Source organism: Bufo gargarizans, chromosome 6 (genome assembly GCF_014858855.1).
Source record: "Bufo gargarizans isolate SCDJY-AF-19 chromosome 6, ASM1485885v1, whole genome shotgun sequence".
NCBI classification, from domain to species: Eukaryota; Metazoa; Chordata; class Amphibia; order Anura; family Bufonidae; genus Bufo; species Bufo gargarizans.
The window spans coordinates 233,682,647-233,699,578 of record NC_058085.1 but is presented as its reverse complement, the minus strand read 5'-3'; the positions used below and the strand labels follow the sequence as shown (position 1 = coordinate 233,699,578).

Genomic DNA, 16,932 nt, shown 5'->3' with positions numbered 1-16,932 from the left:
GTCGGTGTCTGCTAAAGTTCACGGCAGTGCCAATGTGTGGAGCTGCAACTTCGGTCAAGGACAATATATTTCCTTTAAGGCCTACTGGGTAAAATGTGGTTTATGCCCATCCACACCTGCAACTTAGCCAGGTGACCGTACTGCCGCCTCCACGGTTTCAAGCTGAGAGTCCTGCGCCAATCTCCTCCTCTGCTTCCACTGCAGGCACAATTCGAAGTGCTACTCCAGCATAACACCTGTCCAGAGCATGGTAGTGTCACCCTGTACTGCACGTGGTTTGCCTGGGCGAGTCACATCGGAGAGGAACCGCTCCCGTCCTCAAGAGGAAATCAAATCCTGGCTGTCTCCTTGCCAACTTAAAATCAGAACGGTGGTCACTGACAATGGGAAGAACATTGTGTAGGCGCTGCATCAAGGAGGGCTGACCCATTCGCCCTGCATTGCGCATGTCTTTAATCTGGTTGTAAAGTGGTTCCTGAAGTCTTCCACCAAACTGCAACTGAACATGGATAGGAAACTGTGCATGTACTTCAGTCACTCTTACATTGCAAAACACGCCCTCCTCGAGCTGCATAGGCAGAATAGTGTTCCCCAACATCACCTGATATGGGACATTTCCCGTTGGAACTCCACATGTTGAACCGACTATATGAGCAGAGGAAGGCCATAAAGGATTTCTTGATGATGCAGGCTGACAGGAGCACTCCACTGTGTAACTTTGACGTTAGCCAGTGGCAGTTCACGCGTGACACCTGCAGGAGGAGTAGGACATTTATGCACAAGCAATGTATACAGAAATTGGTTGTTTTTCTGCACAAGTGAGAAGACAGGTGTAGGAGGAGCTAGAGGGCGATAAGGACGACCAGGCAGATGACCCCGACACAGTGGCAGTATGCAGTGGATATGGAGGCAGGGAGTCCCTCCGAGTCCCTTGCGCAAAGGGCCAGGTGCATGCAGAGTTGCTTGCATAGTGACAGCCGTATTATCACCATTTGGCAGAGGGAGGACTACTGGCTCTCCATGTAGCTGGCCAGCTAAGACCTGTCCTTCGTTGCTAATACAGCTTATATGTGTATACAGCTAAACCTGCCAATAACCTTAATACAATTCCTATCTTTGCGTGTTAAAGACAAAAGCAGAGTTATTTACAGTGACTTAATGTTTGGAGGTCATAAAACTGTTCTATATTGTGTTCACAGAAGCATAAAAAGATAATATGCCTTTAAGATTCATTATATAATGTAATGTAAGCTCAATGACCACAGAAGCAGCTGTTTTTGCTGGGAAGGAGTTTTGACCAATCACAGCCAGCCTCACACACAGCCTGTGTGGGAAATTCCCCCAGCAGGAGCGGCTAGAATCATTACACCAGAGAAGAAAAGCTAAACAGACATTCACTCCACTAAGAGCTGCGTTTTATGGAAGCAGAGAGGCCAAAATATGTATTTAAAACAGTTATATAATGCTCCTACTGTTACTATAGTGATTAGAACTGTATATCTTTTCAACACGTGTTATGTACATAGGCTATCTGCTGCGGAGGCGGCAGTGTTATATATGAAGAAAATTTGAAGTTAATAAAGTAGTTATTTCAATCATTTGGTGTGCTCTTTAAACCCGTTTCCATAGAACGGCACTAGAGGAATTACAGCTTAATAGACAGTCTGGTTAGACTAAAAAGCAAAAAAGATATCAGAATTCTTCTAATGCCACAGCGCAAAAGGCACTTTATAGTGCTGTGCCTGCCACACTCCACCATGTTAGACCCTCGCTACTGCTCCAAAATGGGGGCTTTTTTTCCACCTGCTGAGAGGGAGGATTAACTCCACTACTATTAAGACATCCTATGTATTCAGTTGGCCGCTGACTATCCTCACGAAGCTGTGACCGGGGGAGTGGGGGGCTCTGCGGACAGGGCCCTGGACAAGCTTTCCTGTCCAGCCAGTGGTATGGCATCAGAGCGCCTTTCCGCCCAAAATGGACAGCGACTAACCTTTGTGAAGATGAATAAGGCATGGATCAGCCAGGATTTCCACACGCCAGTGCATGATGCATCAGACTAGATCATTCTGGGTGCCACACCCAAACTTTATCAAAAAAGACTAGTCACTATTCTGGGGCAGCCACCCGCCTAATGCCACCCGCCTAATGCCACACACCTGCTGCCATGTTCTCCTACTGCCACCAACCATCTTGTGCTGTTACGGCCACTGCTGTTGCACCCACTTCTCCACTCTGTGACTGACCACTATGTTGACCCCTCATGCGTTTGCCTCCCTCCCCATACTGTAAATGGGCCACTGTTGACTCATCATGTGGTTTCTAACCTCACCATTCTGTGACTGAACTACTGTGTTGACTCCTCATGCAGTTGCCACACTCACCACTCTGACGGGGCCACTAGATTACCTGTTTTGCCTTGTTGATTTATTTTACCCTTCTTCTGATCTGTCAGAAGGATGGAAAAATTATAGACACAACAGATCCTGTCTTTAGAGCAGCCGTGAGGCCTCTATCACACGGCCCCTCTTTTGGCATCAGGATATGCTCATGATTTGGAAGCCAAAGACAGGAGTGGATACAAAACACAGAAGACATGCAAGTATTCCAATCACGTGTCATCTCTGTTTTGGATCCACTCCTATTTTTTGGGGCCTTAGCACTACTGATGGATTATTGACCAAATTCTGACCATGTGGAGGCGAATGCTCAAAAGACAGGATCCATTTTTTAGGGGTTCTTATGACTGATCAGAAGAAGGGCAAAATAAACAATTGACATCAACACAAACTTACTGCTGACACCCTCTCCACTCTGTCATGAGGGTACTACTTGTATCATTGTGTAACCAAACAGGTTCTGTAGAAATCTATGTGGAATCAGCTGACGGTGTAAACGGAGTGTGCTCGTTCACTCTATAGTACAATCTTGGGCCCCTGCAGGGTTTGTTAAACCTGACGCTAACATTGATCTATAAGGATAAGTTCACACTTGAGTCATTTGGTCAGTTTGGGCCCTGTAACTGACTAAATAAGGGAAGTGTGAAGCGATTCTGACGCCTGTCATACAGATTGTTTCACTACCACAGAGGACTACTTATGCATGTTTCTGCAATGCACAGTGCTCTACACCAATATACAGGCTCCCTGCAGCTGATTATTAATGCAATTTGTCACAAATAAAATCGAATCAAATTTTTGGGGGAAATTCGGCGAACCATCCGATTCGAATTCTTGAATAATTTGCTCATCTTTAATTATGCACATGGGAAGGAATAATGCAAGTTACCCAAACATACTAAATGGTAAAACACTGACATGAAAAAGGACTTTTAGTGAACAGCAAACTAACTGTAGAAACCAGTGTCAGGCAGCTGCTGCCAAGGCCAAAAAGATAATGAGTTGCATCAAAAGGGGCACAGACATAGAGCTGGAGAGGGTTCAGAGGGGGGCAACTAAAGTAATAACTGGAATGGGTGGACTACAGTACCCAGAAATATTATAAAAATTAGGGATATTCAGTTTAGAAAAATACGACTGGGGGGGGGGGGGAATCTAATAACTATGTATAAATATATCAGGGGTCAGTACAGAGATCTCCCCCATTTATTCGCAGGGCTGTCACTGTGCCAAGGTGACATCATCTGTGTCTAGAGGAAAGAAGGTTTGAACACAAACATAGAAGAGGATTCTTTTACGGTAAGAGCAGTGAGAATATGGAACTCTCTGCCTGAGGAGGTGGCGATTGTAAATTCACTAAAAGAGTTCAAGTGGGGCTTGGATGTATTTCTGGAGCGTAATAATATAAGTTATAGTTATTAGATTTCTGGAGAGGTCGTTGATGTAGGGAGTTATTCTGATTGGAGTTGGGAAGGAATTTTTGTCCCCCCTAAAGTAAGGAAAATGGTCTTCTACCTCACAGGTCTTTTTTCCCTTCCTCTGGATCAATTTGCAGGATAACAGGCTGAACTGCATGGACAGGTGTCTTTTTTCAGCCTTATAAAGTATCTATGTAAAATTTTCTTAACTAATTTTACCAAAATATTTCATGACTATTTGCCAAAAATGTTAAGAGCTAATTTAAACACAATGTTTATACCTGAATTACAAATTTTGCCCAAAAAACTCACTACACCATAGATATTTCACTGTAATTGCAACACAATGCAATGATTATCAAAGTAGGCCTCAAGTGTTGCATGTTGTTACTTCTCTTCAGAGACCTACCATGTACCCAGGCAACAGATAATGGTCATACGTAAAGTACTACCCTACCCACGAGAACATCAATTTAGGGGGTGAATGTCTCTGATAACCGCTGGGTATAATATATTGGCCAATGAAATTGCATAGTTGTGAAAAAAATCTGCTACTTTCACACTGCATTACATCCAGAAAACCAAAAAAGTGTTAAGAAAATTCTCACTTCCCCCATAGATTAATTCCTTGAGAGATGTGGTTTCTAAAATGGTGTCACTTCTCATGGTTTTCTCTGTACTGGTATATCAGGGGTTCTGCAAAGGATCACATATGGAGTGTTGACATTCAGTAAAAAATGGATAAATTGTTGAACGCATAATTTAGGACCAAAGCAACATTTTATTGGAAAAAGTGTAATTTTTTATTTTATTTTCAATGCCAAGTGTTTCTAACTCCTGTAAAACTGTGGGGTCAAATTGTTCACTACTATATCCCTTTAAAAATGACTTGAGAGATGTAGTTTCTGAATTGGGTCACTTTCAGGGGTTTCCACTGCAGGAATACCTTACAATCTCTTCAAATGGGACATGGCACTTAAAGGGAACCTGTCACAGGGATTTTGTGTATAGAGCTGAGGACATGGGTTGCTAGATGACCGCTAGCACATCCGCAATACCCAGTCCCCATTGCTCTGTGTGCTTTTATTGTGTCAAAAAAACGATTTGATACACATGCAAATTAACCCGAGACTAGTCCTGTCCCTGACTCGTCTCACATGCAGGACTCGTCTCAGGTTAATTTGCATATGTAGCAAATCGTTTTTTTGACACAATAAAAGCACACAGAGCTATCTAGCAAACAATGTCCTCAGCTCTATACACAAAATCCCGGTGACAGGTTCCCTTTAAAAACCATTTCAGCAAAATCCGCCCTCCAAAATCCATATGGCACTCCTTCCCTTCTGAATCCTGTGATGTTCCCATACAGCAGTTTACGACCACATATGGGGTATTAATGAGAGAAGTGAATAACAAATCGTGGGGTGTTTTATATTGTGCTTTCTCTACTTACAAATCTTCACTGTGACTTGTATGGTTCTGGCGTGAGTAGGAGAGAGAATTTCTGATCTAATTTGTTACAGATGCCGCCGAGCTAAACTTGATGGCTAACCCGTTAAATAAAAAAATGGCACAAAAAGGTTAACTAATTCTTTCAATGTATTTCAATGGCTTTGTCATAAGATTGCATGAGATAGCACTGTGAGATGTGTTATCAGAGTTTTCAGAGTCCATTTTAGCCTTGTTAGCAGAATACAGTTTGGCATAACTCATAGCTGGCACTGTTTTGCAATTAGGCCTCACACACAAACATATTTTGTGATGCGTAAACCCAAAATATGGATACTGGCTGTGTGTATTCCTCTGTCCCTATTATAGAAATGCCTATTCTTGTACACAAAACAGACCAAACTAAGTAATAATTTGCAGAACAGCCAAACTGATGCCAACTGCACACAACTTCCATGTGCTCTCTGAATTTTTTTGCAGCACCATAGAAATGAATGGATCCATGTACGAACTGCCAAAAAATGTGGTTAGATGCGGACCAAAAATACAGTTGTGTGCATGATGCCTTAGTTGTATGGACTGCCGAAATAGGTGCCTAATTTATTAAGAGGTGTACGCCTCTTAATATATTAGGTGCACATAACTTTAGCATAATCTGCTTTGTGGTGTTTTGTATATTTTTGGGGGCTTTCAGTTAAGAGTGTATGCATATGGGGGAGTTTAGAGGGATAGTTGTGGCTTATGCCTAGGGAGCATTTGGCAGTCGTATAGATTGTATGGACATCTACAGTGAGTGGGTAGGACTAAAGTGTCTAGGACACCATGAAGTGTAAATACAGCCATACACAGACCCTTTCTAGCTGACCACAGGGAAGACTAATGAGCACCAAGATTAAAAAATTATATATTTGGATTGAGCACATCCAGCTATTACAGTAGTTTGTGGGGGTAAACCATAGTACACATTCCCTTTAGGCATTTTATACTATCCGTAACATGCAGCTGTTGTACACGTTATGATCCATTAGTTTAAATTTGTAATTGGTTTATTTATACTGGACGAGTGTTGCATCCCCGTAGGACTATTATGGTTTAACCAGTCTATAAATGATGAAGAACTTGCGCTCTCTGTATTTGCAGTACACACAAAGCTCTGTAGTGTTGTAGATACCATATCCTTACAAGATGACTTTGATAAAGTGAGCATATTAGCAGCTAAATGATATTGAGAAGCATAAGGTTATATGATTTGGGGCTGAAAAAGGATATGAGTGCCATTGCCAAAAATAAAAAAAACTTACTATACCAGTGCTAAATGTAGAATGCGGTCTTAATTTGTACCAAAAACAGGTTTAATGGGGGTTCTCCAGATCTTTTTTTAAATATATCCCTTTTCAAATCTGTGAAAGTTAGATTAGTTAGTTCTCCCCCATCCTTGCTCCATTGATGCCACTATGTCTACTGCACTCACACAGGCTGTGGGCTTTTCTTCCTGGGTGCGCTTATTGAACTGTATAATAGTAAATGCAGTTAAACAGGAAAAAGAAAACATGATTAAAAAAAATTAAAATAAAACAAATACACACACACACACACACACACTGATAACCCCTTTAAGATGTACCAATATGCACCTTAATTGTAACAGAAATTCGGTTAAGAATGTGGCATATAGAGAACAAAGTGCTATTTTACCCCTTCATAAAGCGCTGGTGTGACGGCATCTTGTGTATGTGGTCCAGGTTTGGGCACTAGTCTTTAAAAAAATAAAAAAATATCAGTGAACAAAGAATGGCAACCAAATCATTGTGCATTATGGAAGATCTCAGTTTTTAAGAAACTTCCATAATACAAACCCTAAAGGACATTCATTTGCTGCTTGAGAACCTAAATGCACACAGGACATGATATATCACAGCAATCTATTCAGAATCAATAAAAATAAACTTTATATAACATATGGTTCTTAACAATTCCACATAAAATATGAGAAATAAAGGAAATGGTTATTGTTAAAGGATTTTGAGATTTGCTGATGCAGTAATAACAGCACAAACTGAGATAACTCTCCGACTCAGTTCTGACCCGTGTAACAATGCTTTACATGCTTACTAAGCTGTGAGCTACTGGTAAAACACTTCGCACAACTTGAAAAAGGAAACGGCTTCTCTCCTGTGTGACTCCTTTGATGTATCACAAGTTGAGACTGTTTTGCAAACCCTCTGGGACATTCTGAGCAGGTGTAAGGTTTCTCTCCAGTGTGCATCCTTTTATGAACCACCAGGTCACCATGGTTGGTAAATGCTCGTCCACATTCAGCACAAAAATGTGGTTTCTCTCCAGTGTGACTGATCTCATGTCTGATTAACGGTGTCTTATCCTTAAACGTTTTACCACATACTCTGCAGCAATATGGTTCCTCCCCTGTGTGAGTCATTTGATGGCAAACAAGATGGTGACGCCTCCTATAGCACTTTCCACATTCAGAGCAAGAAAATGGCCTCAGTCCTGTGTGGACTCTCAGATGGGTTTCAAGGCTACTTTTGTTGTAAAACCATCTGCCACATTCACTGCAAACCAGCACATTTTCTCCTGTGTGGCTTTTCTCATGTGCCAGCAGATGGGACTTATATCTAAACTGTTTTCCACACTCCTTGCAAGGAAATGGCCTTTGCCCAGTGTGGGTTCTAATGTGTGCATCACGATTGCCTTTGAGCTTAAAGGTCTTCCCACATTCCACGCAAGGGAACAGTTTTTGTATTTTATGGACATTTTGATGATTAATGAATTGAGACATATCTGGAAATGTTTTTCCACATTCTATGCATTTATGAAGATGCTGGTGAACTGTATGGTTATGAATGGTCATAACTTTCCTCTTGACTGCAGATGTAGTACAGCGGACTGGCTCGTCCAGTATATGGCTTTTTTTGACATGGGCAAGATGATTCTTTTGCTTAAAGCTTTTCCTACACTGACAGCAGGAGAATGGTCTATCTCCTGTGTGAACTTTTTCATGTCTAACTACAGTTGGCTTACATGTAAAGGTTTTTTCACAAAAAGAACATGGATAAGACTTGTCCTCCACTTTCTTGCCATGTTTGCTAGAAGTCTTCCTGAAACACTTACCACAGATGGTGCCGTCAAGGTTCTTGATCTCCAATTCACCTGTTAGATGTTCAGCACAAATCAAGCATTTGCCCAATGTTTTATAATCTCCAGAGTTTATATCTTGATGGCTGCCTTTAGTTGGTGAGGGGATTTCACTTGGTTTCCGAGCAGTGGAGTTTTTTAGATACATTCTAATATCAGAAGGCTTGTACCATTTTGATGTGCAAGAGTCTACATCTTGAGACGATTGTTTAGCATATGTTTTTTTACATTAACTGTATCTTCAAGTGGAGTTGGAATACAAGATACGATTTCAGGTTTGTTGTGAGAAATTGAGCTTTCTGTAAGGAAAAAAAAAAAGTGTTAAATTATATACAACTGTCAAAATGTAAGTACAAATACATTAGAATATGTAATAGGTGATCTATCTACTCTTCAAAACTATTCATATAGTATGTGTCTGCCCCTAGAATCTGTCTAAATAGTGGCACAACCAGGATTTATACAGTTTTTCCCCAACTTGCTTGAAAAAGGGACAGGACGTAGCAAGAAGATTTGTAGGAAAGAGGTCATAGCTTAAGATGTCTCTTTGGCAGTAAAATCGTGCCACAATTCTGGTGTAAAATTCTGTCTCAAAGAAAGCCAACCTAGAGATGATTTACAATTAAACAAAAAAAAAAAAAAGTGTATATCCCTGCACCACATTTATTATTCAGCCTGAGACACTGCGATAAATCTGGCACAGGTCTAGACAGCCTGCCTAAGTGTATGCCATCTGTAAGATTAGTAAATTCGGCTACTGTTTGTAGTGCGTCTTATTACTTCATTGGCTTTCACCAAACATCTGAGAAAAACCATGCCACAATTTTTCCTAAAAACATTGGGTGACATTTATTAAGATCATTGTTTTCCATCTGGTATTAAGTCCATCTGCACTTCCTTTGCTGGCATACATTTAAGGCATTTTCAAAGCCAAAAGATCAGCGTGGAAAATGATAAATGTGCCGGGCCAGCCGTATCACCCGCTTTCCCATCCCCTTTTCTCGCCACTTCAAAAAAGTGTTTGGAGCAAGGAAAAGTTGCATTAGGTCTGTTAACCTACATTAATGTATATTCAAGACAATATATAAAAGTCATGCAGCTGCGGTCCAGGTTTCCCGTTTGGGTGATTAAGTCAGCATCTTCCCCGAGATCCCTCATGTCTCCTTCTATATGTGCCATGTCACATCTTCTATATGTGCAGAGATCAAAAGGGTTGGCCAATATAAAATTACATTTCTCAAAATGCCAGTCATGTATGCTCCACATAAGCATACGTGATTTTGTACACATGCGTAGATACAGGGAACAGTGGGCCTTTATTATGACTACACATTAGAAAAGAACCTGTCACCACAAAATACAGTGCAATCTGCAGGCAGCATGTTAAAGAGCAGGGAAAGCTTAGCACATAGATATATACTAGTGCATCTCAAATTACAATATCATCGAAAAGTTTATTTATTTCAGTAATTCTATTCAAAAAGTGGAAACTCATTATATAGATTCATGATTAATTTCAGCTAATGAAAAACCAAAAGTCAGCATCTCCGAAAATAAGAATATTGTAAAAAAAAAAAAGTTCTATATTGTAGGTTTATACTCTAACCAGATAATCAACATAAAAACCTGCTATGGTTTCCTAAGTTGTCCAGAAGTCATTGACACCCCCCACAAGGAGGGTAAGCCACAAATGGTCATTGTTAAAGAAGCTGGCTATTCCTATAGCCCTGTATCCAAGCATACTAATGGAAAGTTGAGTAGAAGGAAAAAGTGTGGTAGTAAAAGATGCACAAGGAACAAGGATAGCCACAGCCTTGAAAGGTTAGTCAGGAAAGGGCCATTCAATAATTTGGGGGAGATTCACAAGGAGTGAACTGTGGCTGGAATAAGTGTTTAAGAGCCACCACAGACAGACAGACGTATCCAGGACATGGGCTACAACTGTCGCATTCTTTGTGTTCAGCTACTCAGAACCCACATCAGAAGAGTCTTGCCTGTGCAAAGGATAAAAAGGACTGGACTGTTGCTCAGTTGTCAAAGTCCTGTTTTCAGATTAAAGGAAACCTGTCGCCATGATTTTGCGCATAGAGCTGGGTACATGGGCTGCTAGATGGCCACTAGCACATCTGCAGTACCCAGGTCCCATAGCTTTCTGCGCTTTTATTGTGTTAAAAAACAGTTTTGAGTGATATGCAAATTACCTGATATGAGTCCTGTAGCCGGAGATGAGTCAAGCGGAAAGGAGCCCAGCACCGCCCCGCGTCCTTCATGCTTCCCTCAGCTGACAAGCTTTATGGAGATGCAGATTTCATTTTTCAGCAGGACTTGGCACCTGTCCACACTGCCAAAAGTACCAATACCTGGTCTGATAACCACGGTATCCCTGTGTGACTGGCCAGCAAACTCATCTGACCTAAACCCCCACAGAAAATCTATGGGGTATTGTCAAGAGGAAGATGAGACACCAGACTCTGAAGCTGAAGGGCACCATCAAAGAAACCTGGGCTTCCAAAAAACTTCAGCAGTGCCACCATCTGATCAATTCCATGCCGCATTAATGCAGCAATTCATGGAAAAGGAGCCCCGACAAAGTATTGAGTGCATAAACCGTACTGTACATACTTTTCAATAAGACTTTTCTGTATTAAAATCATTTTTTTGTCTGTCATAATTTTCAAAATTTTCTGAGATACTGACTTTTGGGTTTTCATTAGCTATAAGCCATAATCATCAATATTAAAATAAATGCTTAAAATAGATCAATCTGTGTGTAATAAATCTATAGAATATATGAGTTTCACTTTTTGAACTGAATTACTGAAATAAATTAAACGTTTCCATTATATTCTAGTTAAGGGCTCCTTCACACTTGCGGCAGGACGGATCCGGCAGGCTGGTCTGCCTGTCTGATCCGTCCTTCCGCTGTTTCGCCGAGCCGCCGCTCCGTCCCCATTGACTATAATGGGGACGGGGGCTGAGCTCCGGCGCAGCACGGCGGTGCATGGCGAAAGTCGCCGGACTAAAAAGTCCTGCCTGTTCGACTTTTTAGTCCGGCGGCTTTCGCCGTGCATCGCCGTGCTGCGCCAGAGCTCAGCCCCTGTAGGGACGGAGCGGCGGTCCGGCGATACGGCGAAACAGCGGAAGGACGGATCCGACAGGAAGACCAGCCTGCCGGATCCGTCCTGCCGCAAGTGTGAAGGAGCCCTTATTGAGATGCACCTGTAGTTTGGCCCAATTTTTTAACTAGACGAAAAAAAAGAATATGGTATACTGGTTGTTCCTTCCACTCACACATGCTACTTCCAGGATTAATAAAAACGCTATGTATGACTGCCTAATATCAGAATTTCCAATCTCCTGGAATATTAAACACTGGATGGCCAACAGTCCGGAATATATCAAAATGTATCAAGCATCTGTGTTAAGCAATATACAGTACAGACCAAAAGTTTGGACACACCTTCTCAAAGAGTTTTCTTTATTTTCATGACTATGAAAATTGTAGATTCACACTGAAGGCATTAAAACTATGAATTAACACATGTGGAATTATATACATAACAAAAAAGTGTGAAACAACTAAAAATATGTCATATTCTAGGTTCTTCAAAGTAGCCACCTTTTGCTTTGATTACTGCTTTGCACACTCTTGGCATTCTCTTGATGAGCTTCAAGAGGTTGTCACCTGAAATGGTCTTCCAACAGAATTGAAGGAGTTCCCAGAGATGCTTAGCACTTATTGGCCCTTTTGCCTTCACTCTGCGGTCCAGCTCACCCCAAACCATCTTGATTGGGTTCAGGTCCGGTGACTGTGGAGGCCAGGTCATCTGGCGCAGCACCCCATCACTCTCCTTCATGGTCAAATAGGCCTTACACAGCCTGGAGGTGTGTTTGGGGTCATTGTCCTGTTGAAAAATAAATGATGGTCCAACTAAACGCAAACCGGATGGAATAACATGCCGCTGCAAGATTCTGTGGTAGCCATGCTGGTTCAGTATGCCTTCAATTTTGAATAAATCACCCAACAGTGTCACCAGCAAAGCACCCCCACACCATCACACCTCCTCCTCCATGCTTCACTGTGGTAACCAGTCATGTAGAGTCCATCCGTTCACCTTTCTTCTGCTTGTTGCGTGTCCTTAGCAGTGGTTTCCTAGCAGATATTCTACCATGAAGGCCTGATTCACACAGTCTCCTCTTAACAGTTGTTCTAGAGATGTGTCTGCTGGTCTCTAATCTGAGCTGCTGTTAACCTGCGATTTCTGAGGCTGGTGACTCGGATGAACTTATCCTCCGCAGCAGAGGTGACTCTTGGTCTTCCTTTCCTGGGGCGGTCCACATGTGAGCCAGTTTCTTTGTAGCGCTTGATGGTTTTTGTGACTGCACTTGGGGACACTTTCAAAGTTTTCCCAATTTTTCGGACTGACTGACCTTCATTTCTTAAAGTAATGATGGCCACTCGTTTTTCTTTACTTAGAATTTGTATTATGGCAAGAAAAAAGCAGCTAACAGTCTATTCAGTAGGACTATCAGCTGTGTATCCACCTGACTTCTCCACAACGCAACTGATGGTCCCAACCCTATTTATAAGGCAAGAAATCCCACTTATTAAACCTGACAGGGCACACCTGTGAAGTGAAAACCATTTCAGGTGACTACTTCTTGAAGCTCATCAAGAGAATGCCAAGAGTGTGCAAAGCAGTAATCAAAGCAAAAGGTGGCTACTTTGAAGAACCTAGAATATGACATATTTTCAGTTGTTTCACACTTTTTTGTTATGTATATAATTCCACATGTGTTAATTCATAGTTTTGATGCCTTCAGTGTGAATCTACAATTTTCATAGTCATGAAAATAAAGAAAACTCTTTGAATGAGAAGGTGTGTCCAAACTTTTGGTCTGTACTGTAGATAACAAAAAACATAAGCATCTGGCCGGGGTTCCAGTAGGAAATTCTGAGGTGTATAATACATTGGATGCCTACATTTTAAAGTTCTACTTTGATCCCAATTTTATTTTATTTTCAAGAATTCAGCATTCAATTATTTTGAAGGGCCATCCAAAGCAGCTATATGAATGCATATGGCAGTCTGCAATACGCAGCACCACCTCCATGCCCAGTCACAATACCAGAGAGCAGAAAATGATGATTACACTTACCGGTAATCAGATTTTCCTGACCCCACGACAGCACCTTAGAGAGATGGCTCCGCCCGCAGGACAGGAAACCTGCAGCATAAAAAGGTGGAGCCACCCTCCCACCTCAGTGAGTTTCCAGAGCAGGAGAGGGACTCGCCTTTACGTTAGTTTAATTCTTATACATTTTTTTTTTTTATGCGACACCCGTGAACACACAGCCCTACACCAAGAGGGAGGGAGCTGAAAAAAAAAAAAAAAAAAAAAAAAAAAAAAAAAAAAAAAGGTGCTGTCGTGGGGTCAGGAAAATCCGATTACCGATAAGTGTAATAATTTTTCCGCTCCCCCACGACAGCACCTTAGAGAGACATTTCAGAGATCATCCTGAGGGTGGGTGACAGTACTCAAGACCTTTGTGCCAAAGAGAAGGTCAGAAATCGAATCAAGCGGACGCCTATAGAAAGTGGACGGAGAAGACCAGATGGCTGCCCGACAAATCTGTTCAATGGATACGCTGGCCCTCTCTGCCCAGGAAGTGGACACCGCCCTTGTGGAGTGTGCCCTCACAGAAACAGGAGGAGAAACACCGGACACTGAATACGCCAAGGATATAGCTTCTCTGATCCAGCGGGCAATAGACACCTTAGAGGCTGTATTACCTTTCCTAGCCCTACCGAACAGTACAAATAAGGTGGAAGATTTTATCCAATCTTTAATTACTTCCAGATACTGCAAAATACACCTCTTGACATCAAGGGAATGCAGCTCCTTCTCGCAATCATCTTTTGGTTCTGAAAAGAAAGCTAGAAGAACTACCTCCTGAGCCCTATTTGACCTAGAAGGGACTTTCGGCATAAAACCGGGATCTGGTCTGAGAACTACCCTGTCCTCCTCTGACAGACATAAAAGGGGGGTTAACGGAGAGGGGCTGAATCTCCCCAACCCTCCTGGCCAACGTTAAGGCTACCAACAAAATTAGCTTATATGGTAAGCAATTTAACTGAGTAGGAATCTAGCGGCTCAAAAGGATGTTTGGTTAGGGCATTTAACACTAAGTTAAGATCCCAGGGAGGAAATCTAGAGCCCTTCACCGGCGTAATTCTGTCGACTGCCTTAAAAAACCTAACGACCCATGGGTCCATGGCTAAACTCCTTCTCCCTAAGACCGATAATGCTGACACCTGCACTTTCAGTGTACTCTTTGCAAACCCAAGGGACAACCCTCTCTGGAGGAATTCCACCTGAACCACCAAGAAACTCTTTCTATGCCTATAAAGGACCGGAACTTTCTCCAGACTCTCGCATAGATAACGTTCCTTACCTCTTTCCTACTTTTCATTAGAGTGGAAATTACCTCCTTTGAGAAACCTTGACTGGCTAAAAATGACCTTCCAAATTCCATGCCGAAAGGTGTAGAGACTCTACTTTCGGGTGGAACACTGGACCCTGCGACAACAGGTTCGGAATCTCTGGCAGGATCCATGGGTCCGAAACCGACATGGCTCTCAAAAGGGAAAACCATGCCCTCTTCGGCCAGAAGGGTGCTGCTATTAGGAGGATCACGCTTGCTTCCTTGTACCTGATCTTCCTTTGAAAATCAGGAATCTGACCTGGTTCCTCCCTGATGATTCAGATATGAGACGACCGCTCGATTGTCGGACATTACTCTCACAAGCCTGTTCTGGATCATTGGAAGAGCTGCTCTCAAGGCTAGTAAGACCGCTCGTAGCCCTTTCCGATTTGTAGAAAAAAAATTCTCTGACCCTGGGACCATTATCCCTGAAAAATCTGATCCTCCACGTGAGCCCCCCATCCCCAGGGGCTGGCGTCTGTAGTTACTACTACTGGTTCCGGAAAGGACCAGGGAACTCAGAGTCAAATTCTCTACTTCCTTCCACCAGTTCAGGGATGAAAGCATTAAGTCTGATAATTTTATAATAGACACCAGGGACGTCCCTGCCCGTTTTGTGTCAGCCAGGATCTCTCCTTGCAGTTGTCGAGAGTGTCGTGGAGCCCACTGGACTGCTGGCATACAGGATGTCAGAACTCCCAAAAGGGACATAGCTTTCCTTATGGATAGGGCTTCTCCTGACTGAACCCTCTGAACTACTTCCTGAACCCCAGCCACTTTCTCCTCTGTGAGGAAAGTTCTCTCCTGTCTGGAATCCAATACCAGACCCAAGAAAACCTGACTTGTTGATAGCTGCATCCTGGACTTCTGGAAGTTTAATAGCCACCCTAGGGGGACTGAAGTACATCCATCACCCGATTCAGCACCCTGACACACGCCTCCCGAGACTGGGCCACCACCAGAAAATCGTCCAGGTAAGGCATGAATGTGATGTTCTCCTTTCTGATGAAGGAAGCCATCTCCGCCACTCCCTTGGTAAAGATCCGAGGCGCCATAGAGAGGCTAAAGGGAAGTGCCTGGAACTGAAGAACACCGGAAATCGGTTCTTACAACCACCCGGAGGAATCTCTGGTGGTCTGGATGTATCGGAATATGATGGTAGGAATCTTAAATCCAGAACCGCCATATGGCAGCCTGGAGATAAAAGATATATTGCTGACCTGATAGTTTCCATTTAGAATTTTCTGGCTCTCAGGAATTTGTTCAGGTATTTGAGATTTATTATCGTCCGGTATGACTCACCCGGTTTCTTCACTAGGAACAGGGTAGAATAGAAACCTTTCCCTAGCTCTAACTCTGGGATAGGAATTAACACCTTTTTGTTTGTTAACTTTTAAAGTTTATTTCTTGCAGAATTGAGAGAAGATCTTGAGATCACAAATCTTTCCGTGGGATATCTCAAGAATTCCAATTTTAGACCCTCCCGCAGAAGTCCTACCAGCCATTTTCCTGTCATCTTCTCCCAAGCAGGAAGGAAGAATTTTAATCTTCCACCTACTGGGATCATGGCGTCATTGCTTTCCCCATTTTTCTGTTGTACGGGCTGAGGCTGATCTAAACAAAAAACTATTCCCAGATCTAAGCCTTGCTCCTTGCTGTCTATATCCAGTCTGCTTTTCATTCTGAAATCTTGACAGGTTCCGAAAGGGCCGTTTATACAGCTTGAACTGAGTACTTTTCAAGCAAAGAGTCTAGTTCAGACCCGAAAAGAAATTGGCACAGGGAAGGCTACATAGCCTCAGTTTGGAGGGCATATCCCCCCTTTCCAATTTTTAAGCCACAAAGCCAGGCGTGCAGAATTGGAAAGGGATGTGGCTCTGGCCTCCAGTCTCACTGCGTCCAAAATAAAGTCCGCGGCCTTTTGGAAAGTGGGTATGGATGCTAACAACTGCTCTCTAGGACATTTGTCCCTGATCTGCCCCTCCAGTCTATCTAACCATAGTGACATAGACCTCGCAACTACTGT

General features: G+C 42.6%; 1 protein-coding gene across 2 annotated transcripts in view; it reads right to left on the bottom strand.

Moving 5' to 3' along the window:
• Positions 1-16,932, bottom strand: part of LOC122941101 (zinc finger protein OZF-like) — a 39,604-nt gene that overhangs the window by 14,106 nt on the left and 8,566 nt on the right. Inside the window, exons 2-3 of one of the 2 annotated variants that reach the window (XR_006390415.1) lie at positions 8,396-8,718; positions 6,962-7,022 (exon numbers count right to left, since the gene is read on the bottom strand). Coding sequence is in view for 1 of the 2 variants with exons in the window: in XM_044298103.1 (XP_044154038.1) it covers positions 7,341-8,567 (1,227 nt within the window). In the remaining variant the exon portion in view is untranslated. Of the gene's footprint in view, positions 1-6,961; positions 7,023-7,126; positions 8,719-16,932 lie in introns of those variants that run through there. The other variant, XM_044298103.1, reaches the window with a different exon arrangement.